Source organism: Poecilia mexicana, unplaced genomic scaffold (genome assembly GCF_051168715.1).
Source record: "Poecilia mexicana isolate PSO_F unplaced genomic scaffold, ASM5116871v1 scaffold_10, whole genome shotgun sequence".
NCBI classification, from domain to species: domain Eukaryota; kingdom Metazoa; phylum Chordata; class Actinopteri; order Cyprinodontiformes; family Poeciliidae; genus Poecilia; species Poecilia mexicana.
In genome coordinates, this window is record NW_028263379.1 from 16,593,505 (window position 1) to 16,609,069 (window position 15,565).

The following is a 15,565-nucleotide window of genomic DNA, read 5'->3' on the forward strand; positions in this document are numbered from 1 at the left end:
ATGACTGATGTGTTTGGATTCAAGTACAGAAAGAGGCCTCAGTATTGATCCACGCTCTTCCCAGAATGGGATTCCTGCCACAGAGGGAATGAGTGTAATAAAGATCTCATTATCTGTCCACGACTTGTACATTTCCCTCACAGAGGCAAAGACGTCAGTGTTTAAAGCTTATGTAATGTGTGTAAATTGAAGCTATATGACTTCATGATGTTCTTTGATTTTTTTTTCTTCTTGCCTTGCAGAGAGTTGTTTGACATTACAACAGAAGAAGAGAAAAGTAAAGGCGACTGGACCAACGAGATAGCTTCAGGTTTGGTGGTTACATGCTTGGTGTTCTTTGACTTTGAGGAAAAGCTATTCTACCAAGCAGCAGGAACCATGGATTTTGTAATGAAGCAAGCATTGGGTGGTGAGTATGTGACTACAATTTCAATGCTCTAAACATTTTTAGTTAGGAAGTAATTGTCAAAGATCCAGAAAATCTCCTGCAGATTCCATTGTAAACTAAACTTTACAGTAATGATGTTCAGTGCTTATTTAATAAAAATCATGTGATCATTGTTTTTGTTTCTGTATTTATCAGTACAGAGCATGCCACATTGCTAATAATTTTGCTATTCATCTAATTATCCAAATTAAAAACGTCCCACCTTCAAAGAGAAAGTTGGCACAGAAAAATTTCAAGGAAGATGCTGTTTCTAACAGTATCTTGACACTGTCCTGAATCCTTGTTATACTGGACAAGACATTCAGAATCCTAGTATTAAAGGTTTAAAGAAAACAAAAAACAGAGACAATGGGGGAATCTAGGTGAGTGAAAGAAAAAGCCCATATACTGGAACAAGTGACAATGGAGTGAAAAAGGTGAGGATGATCAAATGAATGTAGGGCACCTGCCAGGGAGAAACCCTAACCTGAAAAGCCTAAAAGTGCACAAAAACAGACTGACAAACTTTTTAAAAAAGTTACACATTGGAACAGACTCCAAACCAACAAGCCTGAAGTACAGAACAACTAGTGACAGACTGTGCAAAAATAATTCACATTCGTCCAGCCCTGAAACAAAGGTGAGGTCTTCTCTGTGTTTTTATGTTTTCATAAGACCAAAAAAATCAGAATGGATCTGCTGACAAGAGCCAGTCTTGAAATATGGACTGTTTGACTCAATAACCTTTATGAAACATGATCAACAACATAAAAGTCTTTCCTGGCTGTGGTTTTTCTTTTATGGTCCCACAATCGTAATCTTGTTCTGCTTCAAACCCGTTGGCCTCCACGTCTCTTCTCATTCACTGAAAACAACATAAAGATGTCAATGTGAATCTTCTTGTAAGTCAAGGGCCCCCAGGCCCAGAGGTCATGCCTCTTTAAATCATTCCCCTCATCTACTTTCATCAGTTCAATGACCACCAAGCCACAATGAAATGAGATTTATTCCTTTACAGCTCAGCTTGCCCTTCGTCTCCCTCCTTCGGCCCGTCTCCCGTTAATTCATTCTCACCACTCATGCCCTGCCGTCCCTCAGCTTTTCCCTTTCTCCTCCTCCTTTACTGCAATCCATTAATCTGAATGCTATTTGGTCTCTCTCTTTACTCAACGTTTGTTCTCTTAATTCTTCCTCTTTTGACTTTTACTCATCTGTTTTCCACTTTTCAGCTGTGCAACCAAGAAGTTTCGCTGATTTTGATAGCAGCCTGCGATCACTTTTAATATTTTCTCCACCTTTAATGTGACATTTATGAATACAAATGAAACGAATCTATTTGATGGAAATTATGACACTAAAAGAACAAAAGAGAATAGAAACCTCAGCAAGTCTAATTTAGCTGTGTTTACTATGTTCATGAAAGGTAAAAGAGAAATGAATAGATTTTAAGCAGAAAATTGGACACATTGCTGCTGTGGTATAACATTTCTCATACATATTTCTCATTTCTACAATTTTTTTCACCTTCAACACGTGAAGATGTGTAACAACAAAGCTGTTGCTTGAGAGAAAATGTGTTGTGTGTTTAGGCTGAAAAAGTAAAGAAGTCTCCCGATGTGCAATGAACCAGCAAAGTTTTTTATGAACTCATCTTCCCCTTGTTAGCTGAAGCCTGAACTTTAACATTTTAATCATAGACAGCAAGTCCATAATACTCTTCAACCTCCCGTCATTTAATTCTCACATCCTCCTATTAGCCATGTCACTTTGTCTTTCTATTGGTTCTTCCTTTTCACCTTGGATATGAACTTCTCCTTGGTTCTGACCCAGTCCCTTCATGCGGCAGGACCACACACTACCTTCAACCGTCAATCTCAAGTTGAAAGGTCATAATTTACCACCCACAGAGAATCTGTAGAGTGCGGTTGACCCCTTCTCTTTGAACTAGACAGTTCTTATTTCCCTGACACTCGACTGGATTTATATTGGTATATAAAATCAGAAGCCAGCACTATTTGAAGGAGAACTTAAGTTGCTTTTCTGCAGTTCACTGTGTTGGAGAGCCTCAGGTTTAGTCAAAGAAGGTTCATGTCAACCCAAATGACTTCACTGATCAGGCTGAGGTAAAGAAATCATCTCCTGGTCCTTGTTTGACTTATTGTATTTTATATTTGTGTTAAGTTTATCTAAAGAAAGAGTTTTTGCTTTGTTCAAGATGAAGAGATATTGATGTATTGAATTGTGATAATAATTCACATGAAGGGTTGAAAGCAACATCTCCGGTGTTCATTCTGCTGTCAGTTCTGTTTCAGACTCAAACATCCTGCGTTTCCTTCCTTTATCAGAAAATCAAACCTGTGACGTCCTTGTCTTTTCTCATAAAGAAGCTGAACTGAAAGATAAGGAGAATATAATAACTGTAGGACCAGTGTTAGGCCGTTCGGACCAGGCAGCGTCCAGCCTTCTGTTTCATTTCCTGTGCAGGTGTGAGAAAGATGAACAAGCGAGGATTCAGTGATAACCTGCAGCTGAAAGGCAGTTTAATCAAAGGCTCTAAGACCCGGACAGTTTGTGCTGCTCAGTAGCACTTTGGTATGGATGTGTTAGGTTTCTATGTGAGGATCAAGCAGGTGTTAGTGCTACAAAACAAACAGGATCATGCCGGCTGATGTATGGTGCAGGATTTTAGCCTCTCTTGTGACTTATGAGGGTGTAATTTGGAGGTAGAGGTGATCCATTATTTAAATTAGCTCAATTTTTCAAACCCTTCCACCCCTGCAGCACTGCAATCCATCTGACAGGCTGGAGGAGGAGTCAGCGGTGCACGCCTCATCTATCCGACTTTAACTTTCTTCTTTCACCCCTCATACTTTCCAACTTTGTTTGCACCTCTTTGTCGTAGCTACATGGTGTTAAAATGTGAAGTGGATTCTTCTTTTTTTTTTTCATATTTCCATAAATGTACATATACAAGGTGTAACATTCTCACCTGTAATTACTTTCATGCATCTTCTTTCCTCTTTAGAGAGGCCAGCAGGACACCTTGTGTGTATTTACATTAATATTTGTTTGAGATTCGATTAGATTCAGAAGACTGCTTATAACATCTAATAGCAGGTAAAAGAGGTGCAGTTTTTAATCATGACTTCACATTAACAGAAAAATATCAGATTTTAGCATAAAGCCAATTTGCAATGCAGATACCATCCATCTATGCTTTTGTGTCTCAAATAAATATTTTGGTAAAACTTTGTAAAACACAGACAAGGTTGTTGTTGTTTTTTTGTTTTTTTCATTTCTCAAGGGAAAAATGGAGATCCAAAGCAACTTGCCTTTTAATAAAAACAATAGTCACCCCATAAACCTAATAAGATATTTTGCTAACACTGGAGAAAACTACTGATAATACATGGCCAGTTATTTGTTTAAGTTGTTATAGAAACATTTTGGCAGGCTCTTTAATCTAGTTTATTCTGTTCTCTGTAGACTCTAAGATTTTAGCTTTAATGTTTCTCTCTTTGTGAATTCTAAGGTAGCTTCATTTAAATTAAATATTGTTGTTTTTATTTTAAAAAATGCTGAGGTTTAATTTTATGGAAAATGAAGGAAATCAAAGAATTACATCCTTGACACAAAGGTGTTTGCAAACATGCCTGCACTTATTTGAGTGTTTTAACACATTGAAGCACCCACATCAGGCAGCCTGACCTTAACCCGACTCCCCAGTGAGTCCACTGGAACATTTCACTGCCCGTTTCTCCCACCAGCTGAGTGCTAATTTGTCAACCTCAGGTTTGCTGCAAACACACCGCGCTGCAGGGCCATTAGGGCCTCTGCATGGGTCTGCTGCTGAGCGACAGGACCTGCCTCCCTCCAGCTCACTCACCCCAGAGGGTGTGCTTCAAGTCATGTTTGACGGCTTCGAGGAACAGTTTGCTCCAGATTGTTCTGCTTCTTCTGCTGTGCCTTATTAGGCCCCAGTTTTAGTATGTCACTGTTTCATAGACATAAATAACCCCAAGTTCATTCTTTTTTTTTAAAGAAGGTTTTTTTTTTTTTTTGACACTAGTGGTTTTTATTACCTGACAGGAAATGGGCGGGAAGGAAGAGATGCAGCAAAGATCTGAAGGTTGGAGATTGAACCCAGAACTGATGCATCAAGGACTGTACCCTCTGTTTTTCTTCCACTACACAATACAACGTCCCAAAACTTCCAGTTCTGATTTAAAGTGCTACGACGGGTTTCAGAAAGAGCAAAAATACCAACTAATGCCGGGACTTAAGATCATGTTCATTCGTCATCTCATACCCCACGATTCAACAGCTTGGAAATTTTGGGATTTGGCTGGACCATTGCAACATGTGGATATTTTATTTTTTAGTCGTTGTGTTTATGATTTGCTGATTTGTTTTGGGTCAGTTGAGCCCCTCTGGATGCCCCCCAATTACTTGCTACCCCACTGACTTTTTTTTTTTTTTCAGTTCAAACAAACAAATGAGACGTAAATGTAAAGCCCAACACATCTCCACTCCTATGAAAATATTCTGGAGGCGCCATTGTTTCAGGTCATTGTCCTGTTGATGACTCAGTTTGTGATGGCCTCACGTTTCACTCTTAAATATGTTGCTGTACGGATCAGCTGCCATATTATTTTTACAAAAAATAGTTTTTCCCTTTCTGCTCTTTTGGGCACCTCACGCCCCGACTAAAGGGTGAACTGTTAATTCTTTTAAGTACAAAATCTCCCACCTGTTAATGTCTATTTTTTAGTGAGTACTAAAGGTGTCCTGGTTGCCTTCACACAAATAGGTTTTCCAAATTTCCTGCTACCTTGAGAGTGTGACGATGTCATCGTCCTGTGTGAAGGTGGTTCGGTTCATGCTTTCAGTATAATCTCCAGCAACACAAGATCATGATAAACAAGAGCAAAACAATATAAGAAATGGAAAACATACATTAGAGTACATAACATGACCTAAAAAACATTCGGTTTCCAGTTGGCACGCAGCATTACCAGAAGATTCATTGCAGAAAACAGATTTCCCTCTGGTGTTTCTCTACTCTGTTCTTGCTTTTCTTCAAATGAACAATCTCAGCTGTCAAACACACAGAATCTGTTTTCAGGTTCTGGTCTAACAAAGGGGTTTCTCAGAAAAGCAGGCCACCAGCCAGGCCGTCCTTACACCAGCGCCCGAGAGGCAGATCAATACTCAGATGAAGTTTTCTCTCTGCTGGACAATCCATAATTCATACACTCTCAGGTGGTCCTGTATTTACTATTGATCGGACTGAGGTAACAACAGCATTATTGATATGTTGCTTTGATGTCTGGGGAACATCTTTTCTAAAAAATGAAGAAATTATCTGGTTTTAAGATACAGAGAAAAGCCTAACATGAAATAATCCCAAGGCATCTCTCTCAAGGAAATTTAACCCGGTGTGTGGTCAGCCTGTACCACTGATATAAACTGGCACAAATCATAAACTTTTGGAAGAGCTTTCCAATATCTAATCATTTCAAGGTTCGTCATCATTTCCAGGCTTTAGATTATGGTGAATTTATTTTTTGAAGGAAAATCTTTGAGAGTCAAACTTTTTTTGCTTTGCTTTTTACCAATCACTGTCACTATTTGTGTGAATAATCAACAACTCCATGTAAAAAAAAAAGCTGACTTTTTAATACATTGGCTACATAACATGAAGCAGAACTTGAAACTTGTAATTCATGATCAGTGTGGTGCCAGAATCTTTACACACAGGTAGGTGGGACAGATGGCCGACACCGGACGGAAGAATGTGTCGTCCCTGGCCTCGTTTGTTCTCTGAAAATCGTCCAGCTGGCTCCTCTTCGTCTGTCTTGTTTATGAGACATCTTAAGGATCTGCAGTTCATCCAGTCACAACATAATCCTCAAGAAATGCTGAGTTTGAAATATAAAATGTGGCAACTTTCTGTTTTAAATCCAGTTTAATCTCAGAAAAACTGTCATTTACACAATCTGAGTTCGTGTTTGTTTGATTGTTGGGAACCTCGTTAACCACATATGTTTGCCTGACCTCGGTCCAGGGGCCACCAAGGACATGGGTAAGATGCTCGGTGGGGAGGAAGAGAAGGATCCGGATGCAGCGAAGAAAGAAGAGGAGCGACAGGAGGCGCTGAGGCAACAGGAGGAGGAGAGAAAGGCCAAACATGCCCGAATGGAGGCAGAGAGGGAAAAAGTACGACAGACCATCAGGGACAAGGTAAATATTTATAAATTATTATGAGAAAAGATATTAAGACGAATTTAAATGACGTGAATATTCTCCATTCTAAGCAGACTTTCTTGCAGTATCTCACTGTGGTCAGTATTTGTCTAGTCCGGTCCTGACAACAAAACATGCAGTGACGATGAACAGAAACGAGAACATTCTCCTCTGATCTGGGACAGCTTATTTTCTGAAAGGCTTTGTTTTAGCCTCATTTTCTTCATCTTTGTTGCAGCGTTCCACTTTTATGACCATGTGGAAGAGCTTCAGGCTTTAGCTCATTTGATCAAAAATACCTCACTCTGATCAACGCCGCTTACAGCCAAAAATACTTCCAGCATTCCAAGCTACAGAAGACCAGCTTCTTATTTATATTATTGGAGGTGCCACAAGAGCTACAACAAAGCTGTTTTTGATGCGTTATAGTGGTGAAATCTTTATATACGCTACAGCAATCAAATTGGGCTATTTTTCAAGTCATCCTTTTCCCCTGCTCAACTGATTATTGATGCAAAAGATGTATTTCAGGCATTGTGGGATGTTTGAGCTTCTGTCTGTGATAATGACCTTATTAAGGGATTGTCAGAGCACGCTTCAGATGGGTTGTTATTTCTGATTTTGATCACATGGGTTCAAAACATTACCATTTCAACCTGAAGTTGTGTTGCATCTGACAAAAATTCAGCTCCTTACTTTCTCCTGATATCTTTAGAGAATCCTCTTCTTTGACAGACTCTTTTCTTTGAGACTCTTCAAAGTTTTCAGCTTCGGAAATTGAATTTAGATAAATTATTTTGGAAATTATTTGGACTCATATGACTTATTTAAAGTTAAATATGTCAAAAAATGTTATAATTTCAGTCATGTTTGATGCCAGCCAATCAAGAGAGTGTAAAAACTCAATCCTAAGCATTTTTGCTTGAAATGGTTTCCTCTTGAAATAAGAAAATGTGTGTGTATTGCGTTTTTGTCCATTAGAAATTGTCCTTTTTATTAAACTCTCTTGTCACCTTCATGTCAAGCAACTGTGTCACCCTGCAAAAATGTGTTTCTTAAGGTTTAATTAACAATGACGTATTTGCTTGTTTAAATAAAAGAAAATCATCAGATTATTCTCCGTAACTTAGAAGTGTGATCTATGCTTTTCTTGAATGAGCTTCTTTTTTTTTTTAATTTCCAACCAATCTTTTGTAAATTATTGTAATCCCAAAAGAGAAAATCAAATATAATTTAATTCTCTTGCACAAGCTACAAGGTGAACAAAAAGACTTAAATAGAGTTAGGATTAATTCCCTCTGTCTTCCTCTTCCCACCGCCTGTTTTTCTGCCTGCTAGTACGGCTTGAAAAAGAAGGAGGAAAAGGAGGCGGAGGAGAAAGCTGCCATGGAGCAGGCATGTGAGGGATCACTGACACGCCCGAAGAAGGCGATCCCGAGAGGCTGCGGAGACGACGAAGAGGATGAGGAGAGCATCCTCGACACTGTCCTTAAGTACCTTCCCGGACCTCTGCAGGACATGTTCAAGAAGTAAAACAGAAACACAAAGCGAATCAAACGAACCCTAAATTTAGGGTCCGTTCTGGCCTGAGGCCAGGCTGCAGGGCAACGGGGAAGCAGGGATCTTTGTGTCGGGGACTTTGGGTCAAGATTATATGTCAAATGGCTTTGATTGTAGATGTTTGAGTTTCAAAATTCGTCAGGAGCAAAAAGGATCTGGGAGGGGGCAGGGGTTTCTCAAACTTTTAGAGGCTGCACACTGCCTTTGTAGAGACCTTTTACTTCTTTCTTTTCTACTCTTCAAAGATTTCATTATTTGAATTTTTGTTTTGTTTTTTCCTGCATTATCCTTTCAACTGCCAGGTAGTGCATGTTCTATCCTTTTCTTACTTTTATTGTGTGTTAATTTAGATTGAAGCGTTTGTCACATTCCTTTAATGGAGAACAACATTCCACAGTGCACGCGTTTTCAAAGAGCACTGCCACCACGTTTTCCAGCAAGCTTGAGTCACCATAGTGGGTGTTTTCTACTTTTACAAGCCTAAAGAAGGTCTTTCAATGACATTTGCTACATTAGAAACGTTTTTAGGACATGTGCCTTCATATCATCTCCTCTTACAGAGGAAGTCGTTAGTGAGGGATTAATTTGTGAGTCAATGTAGTTGTTAAAAAAACAGTTTTTGGAATGATCTATTTTGTGTTAAAATAGCACTATTTTTCGCACAGAGGTGTTCAGAAAATCCTTCAAGAGACCGTTTTGCTTTACAAATAAATTGCCAACAGCTTATTAGACTGCCATCAAGTAAAAAATAAAAAATGTTAAGCAGGCTGAAAACTAGAAAATTTTATATTCAAGCAGATCTTCCATAACCTTTTGAATAATTTTATTTTTGTTTGTGTAAACAGATGGAAAAAACATATAAACAAAGTTAGCAGTCTCATTCACTTAGACAATCAAACAATTCAACACTGAAACGCTTGGGAGTATCTCCTTACTCCTATCATCGATGGTTGATAAGTATTTGCTCATTTAGATCACAAACTCATATTTAATTTTGTCTTTTCACTATTATAATTTAATGGATATTACTTATCAGGCAATGATTGAGAGTACTGTTTCTTTTATTCTGTTAACGTGCTGCAAAAATTTATTTCAGTGCAACCAAGATTGTTATTTTTCGATGTTCACCTCAAGTGAAGCTCATCGACATCAAGACCAAAGAAATCCTGGTGAGATCTCTCTGTTTCTTTCGTCGCCACCAGTTTGCTTGCTGGTGGAAAACTCTGCCGTACTGCGTAGAAAACAAAAGTTTAGGCCAAGCCGGAGAGGAAGCGGGTGTGTGACCTGTTGCATCTCACTGCCTGAAGAGCTGATAGTACTTCACTTTCTTGCATCTTTTAGTTCAACTAAAGAAAAACAAATAAAAAACTATAGTGATTCGTCACGTCGTATTTGAGTAGATGTACTGTGATTCAGCAACAATCTCTAGTGAAAGTATTTGAATATATGGACGTTCTTGGGTAAAAACAAAGCATGTCGGTCATTCCTAAACAACCTGATGGCGAGTCAGTGGTTAGTTATGCAGCGTGTGTGATTAATACATTGTTCCAATGTAAATAAATTTAGAGATTAATAGGACTGATGATGACGCTGCACACTGTAAAACCTGTTCCTTTATTTTACTCATTTTCTAGCTCAGATAGGACTTTTCACTAGACAAAGCCATATTGTTTAGACTGCAATAATTACTTAAAATGATTTTTAAAAAAACAGTATATTTCAACATTGAAGCTGTCTGATGTTTGTTTTCTGTTATAAAATTAGACAGAATGTTTCTGTTTGTAAATCTTCACCACTATCTTGTATACTTTATGTATACGCAAGAAAAATATATAGAAAGAAGAATCCATTGTTAGAAGTGTCTCTGTGTATTATATGTGAACTGTAAGTGTGTGCGTGTTTATATGTGTGTCTTTCTACATGTCTGTGATGTGAGACCACGTTGTTGATTCGCATAGTCCTTGTTTAAAACTGTAAATGTGTCTTTGAGCTATAATGTGCAGAGGAAGAAGCTGATTTTGTCTCCTAGTTGTGCCATGCCTGAAGAAGAAAACAAAAAAAAAGATACTCAACACATTCCTTTTAGATATTGAGCATGCAAGTGTTTGGTAGAGACAAGAATAAACCGAATGTCACACACCAAGAAATATATGTGTTTAATCGTGAGCTGCTGTTTCTGTAGGAGTCTCCAGGCAACAGAATCTGTGCATTGGGTCCAGAAAATCAGCTCTATCTGGGGCTTGAGGAGTCTTTCATGTTTTTTTGTTTTTTTTGCTTTCCGAGTTAAATAAGTGGAGGCTTCATAGTTTGTATTTTTTGGATGTTAAGCAAATATAAAGGCATCATTGAGAGCAGGAAATACTTCATGTGATTTCCAAAAACACTGCCCCTTTTTGCTCCCTAATTTGAAAAAAAGAAAAACATAAAAAAACATTTTAACAAAAGGGTTTTCCCACCAAACCATTTCCACTGCGAAACTGGTGCAAGTCCTTCCTTAAGCACCAGTTCTTGCCACTTCTCCCACGATTTGGGCTGTGGCCCTAATAAACTGGTGCTTTCTTGTCTTAAATATAGAACCGGAGGATGTGGAAAGGTGTGAGACCAACAAACAAGCACAATCTAATAAGCACCATTTTCAAAACTTGTCTAATTTAGGACCAAAGCACAAATTTATAATTAACAATCTGGGTTAGGCTTGGAATCACTAGGTGTCTCTTATTTTCCAGCCTTTTAAATTTAAATCCAAAATTATTCATAACCCTGGCAGATTTAAAATTCCAGTCATATTCGTCCAACTAAGAAGTCTGTTAGTTAAAAATAACAAAAAAGGGTAAAAGTTAACAAAATAATTTATTAACAATAAATTTGTATATGTTTGTATATTTCCACTGGTCTTTGAGATCCAGGTTTTTGAGGATGAAATGCCTCTTTACCATCACCCTAATCTTTAGTTCCCTTCACAGATTCTCAGGCTGGACTGACCAGAATAGTGTCCCAGGATTTTCCAAATGTTCTCTAGCGAACTTTAAACTTGATTAATACTTTTTTTCTTCAGCAGTGGAGTCTTGTGCAGTCAAAGTACAAAAATGTCATTCTAACTGAGTGCTGTATCATTGGTTTGATGGAAAATTACATCTAATGCTTTTTCTAAAACTCTCATCAAATGTTAATGGGCTGTTTTGACATTCTTTTGACTCCTCTGTTAAACAAAAGCGTTAAATAAAACAAAAGAGTTAAATAAAACAAAAGCCTCAGATCAGCCACTTTCACTGGCTGATCTGAGGATGATCCCCTGCATTAATTACTTCCAAGCAAAGATTCCTTAAATATCTTGTGCTTCAAAGGACAGGCCCCTCTCACCTGCTGTACTTGGAAAACCTTAAATGCACCTACACATGGGAGCTAGGAAAGAGAGATTTGATTACCATTTGTCATTGGCCCTTTGTGGAAACAATAGCCATACATTGTCTGTATGTCACATAGTGTCTCAGCGGGACTCATCTCAAGGCTTCACTGCATGTGAACTGTCTTTGAAAAGGGCTATTTCCACATTGTTAATGTGAGGTTAGTGTGGCATTTCTGTTGCATGTGTGCTTGTCCTCAACTCATCCTACTATATAAGATACATAAAAACCAATGAGTAGTTTTAATGCATCTTTTTAATGGTTAGGAAAAAAAAGACAATATAGGAAACATTTGCGTTTTTTAGTAGGACAGAAGCATATTTAGGAGTGTGAGAGATAAAAGGTTCTGACAGGACAGGAAACGAAGCCCAGATGCATCAGCTCCTTCCTGATGTTCCTCTTTAACATCCCAAATGTTGATGTGATGATTAGCGGGAAAAGCATAAACAAAAAGACTGGATTGTCAAAGCATGTTCTGTTGTCAGGAGCCCCAGAAATGAATATTTAAAAACATGAGTTCATCCTCAGCTAGTCAAAAACAGCTAAGTCAATGAACATTTTTGTAGAGTGAAGCAAAATCTTTGAATAAGGTTTCGCTTTTGTGGAAGATGTCGCAAAATTTGTCTTATTTCTAACATTTTGATATGAACTTACTGTCCTGCTGAATCCTGCCGGTAAATGATGAAAGTGCTCAGTCATCGTCATGTTTACTCTCCCTGTAAGGACAGGAGACATTCTGATAAACACTTGAGCAACTTTGAACACATTCCAGTCTTTGTTGGCATTTGCACTAGAATATGTTAATATTGTTACACTGATTTATCGGCATCTGCAAACCACTCTTGCTTTTAGCATCTGCAAATGAAGACGGCAAAAAGGAGAGGAAGTGAGCAGCTTTTTAAAACTTTAAACTGGTGATGTGGGTCCAATTCAAAATGCTTAAACATAAATCCCTGAATGTTGTTGCTTTGGACTTTCTTTTCAATTCTTTATTTGTAATTCAGGGTGAAAATTATTCCAGGGTGAAAAATGTAAAATAAGAGTATACCGTGTTTTTTTTATTTTATTTTATTTTTTTTTTTTTTCTTAAATGCATGTCATGTACTCAGTGTGGAGCCCAACCACTGTAAACTGCATCATCAATGTAACTGATTCATTCTTTTTGGAAACTAAATGCATTAAACAAATAAAAAACAAGAAGGTTTATAAAAATCTAATAATCTTCCTATGACTCTGGGTACTTCCTTGCATTTGTTCTTTATTTGTTCAAAAATAATCTGAAATGTGAAGGACTTGTTTTGTACCTTTTGCAGATATTTAAAGTGCATACATATATGTGTGAAGAATCACTCCAGAAGCTGTCAGATTGCCTTTTTAGTGTTACATGGAGGATTTTGTTAGAACTTTTTGTGGACTGATAGTGGGCCTAATTAAAAATTGATGATACTTTCCTGTCTGCCTGGAAAAGTTTGCTGTAACAGACATGAGGCTTCAACCAGTGCTGAGCCTCAGATTCAGGAGGAGCTATGTAGCTTTGGAAATTTGGAAATTTGGAAACTAATTTGATGATCTGAAATAAACAAGTATGACAACAACAAAAAAACATGAAACAAATAAATCTGTGAGGAGCCAAATACTTAACAGCGTTATACAAACTAAATGCATACACATTCAGAAACATCTGATTTCTCATCTGATTTACTTCAGGAATGTATTCCTTTAATAATTACTTCTTTGCATTTCTTCAGGTTGTAAAGCACAGTCACTGTATTAGCTGCCAAAAACAGTCAGTAGATTGCTTCTAAAAAGTAGTTAGACATTAATTTGTTTTTTTATGTTTCACTGCCTAATTTGTACAGTCATAAAGAAGTTCAATTACAAAGTTATAAATTAAAAAAGTTTAGATTTTTAGTCTGTGTTTTTTTTGGTCTTACAATACTGAATATGGACAGTATTACTAAGGCGAGATTGATAAGCCAATTAGAAGTAAGGTGCTGCAGATTTATTGGACAACAGGTAACAAATTATTGCCCTTTAGGAATATAAACAGATTGTAATATATCATGTTTACTGTTAATCACACACTTTCTATTTATTGTCATCAAAAAGAACATATTCAGTAAGTAGTCCAATTTTGTTCTCACACAGTTTCTTTGTTCCTATATAGTTTTTCTGCATGGCACCAACAGTGACCTGCTGCTGTCCAGTAATTCCTTCCTTCCCCCTCCTGGCGCTGCTGCCGCCTCCGTAAGTGTTTTGTAACGGATGAGTTACCAGCGGTGATTTGCTCTTTTACAGTCTTGTTAATCCTATATGAAAGACTTGCTGACAGATTAGAGTGTGTGGGCTGTTTCAGTCTAAAAGACTTTTCTTGCTTAAGAGCTTTGAATGACAGAAAACCCAGAAGTGGTGGGGAGAAAAAGAAAGAGTGTGGGAGATTAGCTGCTTTATTTCTGCCGTTGCTCATATTGAACTGAAACACTTTAAATGCCAACATTAAAGGTTGCATAATCATATGTGTGCGTGCTGCTCATGTGGGCTCTCTCAACCTACTTTCTGTGTGCATGTGTCTGTATCGCCACAGTTTATGCGTAAAGCTTGAAAACAAACAGCAAAGGCAGAAAATGGGTTGAGTTTAAATAATGCAACCACCAGATTTTGGAGAAAAACGGCAGAAAAAACTTTGACCCATGGGGAAACGTCATGCAATTTTAAAAGATAAATGGGAAACTTAGACAAAGGCAAACAGGAATACTAACAAAACAAGGGGAAACACCGAGTTACAGCTTCGTAAATCAGAATATTAGCTTGCTTGTCCTTGCAAACAGAGGTGGATAAAGTACCCAAAAATTTTACTCAAGTAAGAGTAGCACTACTTCAACATATTTTTACTCAAATAAAAATAAAAGTAGCTGCCCCAAAAATTATTCTAGTAAGAGTAAAAAAGTAATTGGTAAAAAGTCTACTCAAGTACTGAGTAACTGATCAAACCGTCAATCATTTAATATTTAAAATTTTAATTTGACCAATCAATTTGACCAAAACATAGTTCTGTGGAAATTTTGAATATTTTATTAACCAAAGTCAAAATAATTGATTTTAATAACATAATTACAAAAGTAGGCAAAAGAAAAACAATATAAATCAAAATCAGTTTATTTCAATAATAATAAAAACTTCTGAAACTTTAACAGAAACTGCAGGTGTTTTGTTCATTCAGTGAAGAAATTATTTACATAAAAACCATCAACTGAAAAACAATGGAGAAATAGTCAGTGGTGAAATACTGCCATCTGGTGAACACCTGAAGTCACTACAAGTACATTTCTCTGTTAATTCCGAGGTTTTGATATGCAAGTCATAAATAATCTGGCCTTCATCGGATTCTAAAAAAATAATTCAACATGCTCTGAACCTTGTCATTTTGGCAGTGTGTGTGTGTAAGTGCCAAGTCCTGTCTGAAAATATAATCAGTACTGAAAGAAATCAAGAGAGAAAAGCATGAATCACTCAAATGTTCCTGGTGAATGGCTGAGCTGATTGAACTTGATAAAAAAAAAGAGAGAGGACTGAAGGACACAACTAACAAAATCATGTCTGGCTGAGGAAACTTCTATGCCTTTCCAATCTTTCTCCAGCCTCTTAGGCCTTGATGATTACCAAGTGAAATGCAAAATGTACTTTCATCTGAAAAGATGACTGAACAGCTTTTAATTTTATTGATTGATGATAGTGTTAACTTTTTTTAGTTTTGCTATGAATGTTAAGTAAAATATGTGTGCTTCTGTCAGTCTTGGGCACGATTCTCTTGTAAGAGAGACTTCTAATCAATTTTGTAAAACTGAAAACATCGTATTACGGTTACATGTGAAAAGACTAAAACAACCGATCAAGACATCAGGTTGGAGGCTAAAGCTTGGACACAATT

At 37.3% G+C, this 15,565-nt stretch overlaps 1 protein-coding gene across 1 annotated transcript; it reads left to right on the top strand.

Moving 5' to 3' along the window:
* Positions 1-262: 262 nt before the first annotated feature.
* On the top strand, positions 263-12,857 carry cplx2b (complexin 2b). The gene is made up of 3 exons (XM_014983645.2): positions 263-409; positions 6,495-6,670; positions 8,012-12,857. The coding sequence occupies exons 1-3, from the start codon at positions 379-381 to the stop codon at positions 8,204-8,206; spliced, it is 402 nt and encodes a 133-aa protein (XP_014839131.1). The 5' UTR covers positions 263-378; the 3' UTR covers positions 8,207-12,857.
* Positions 12,858-15,565: the final 2,708 nt, after the last annotated feature.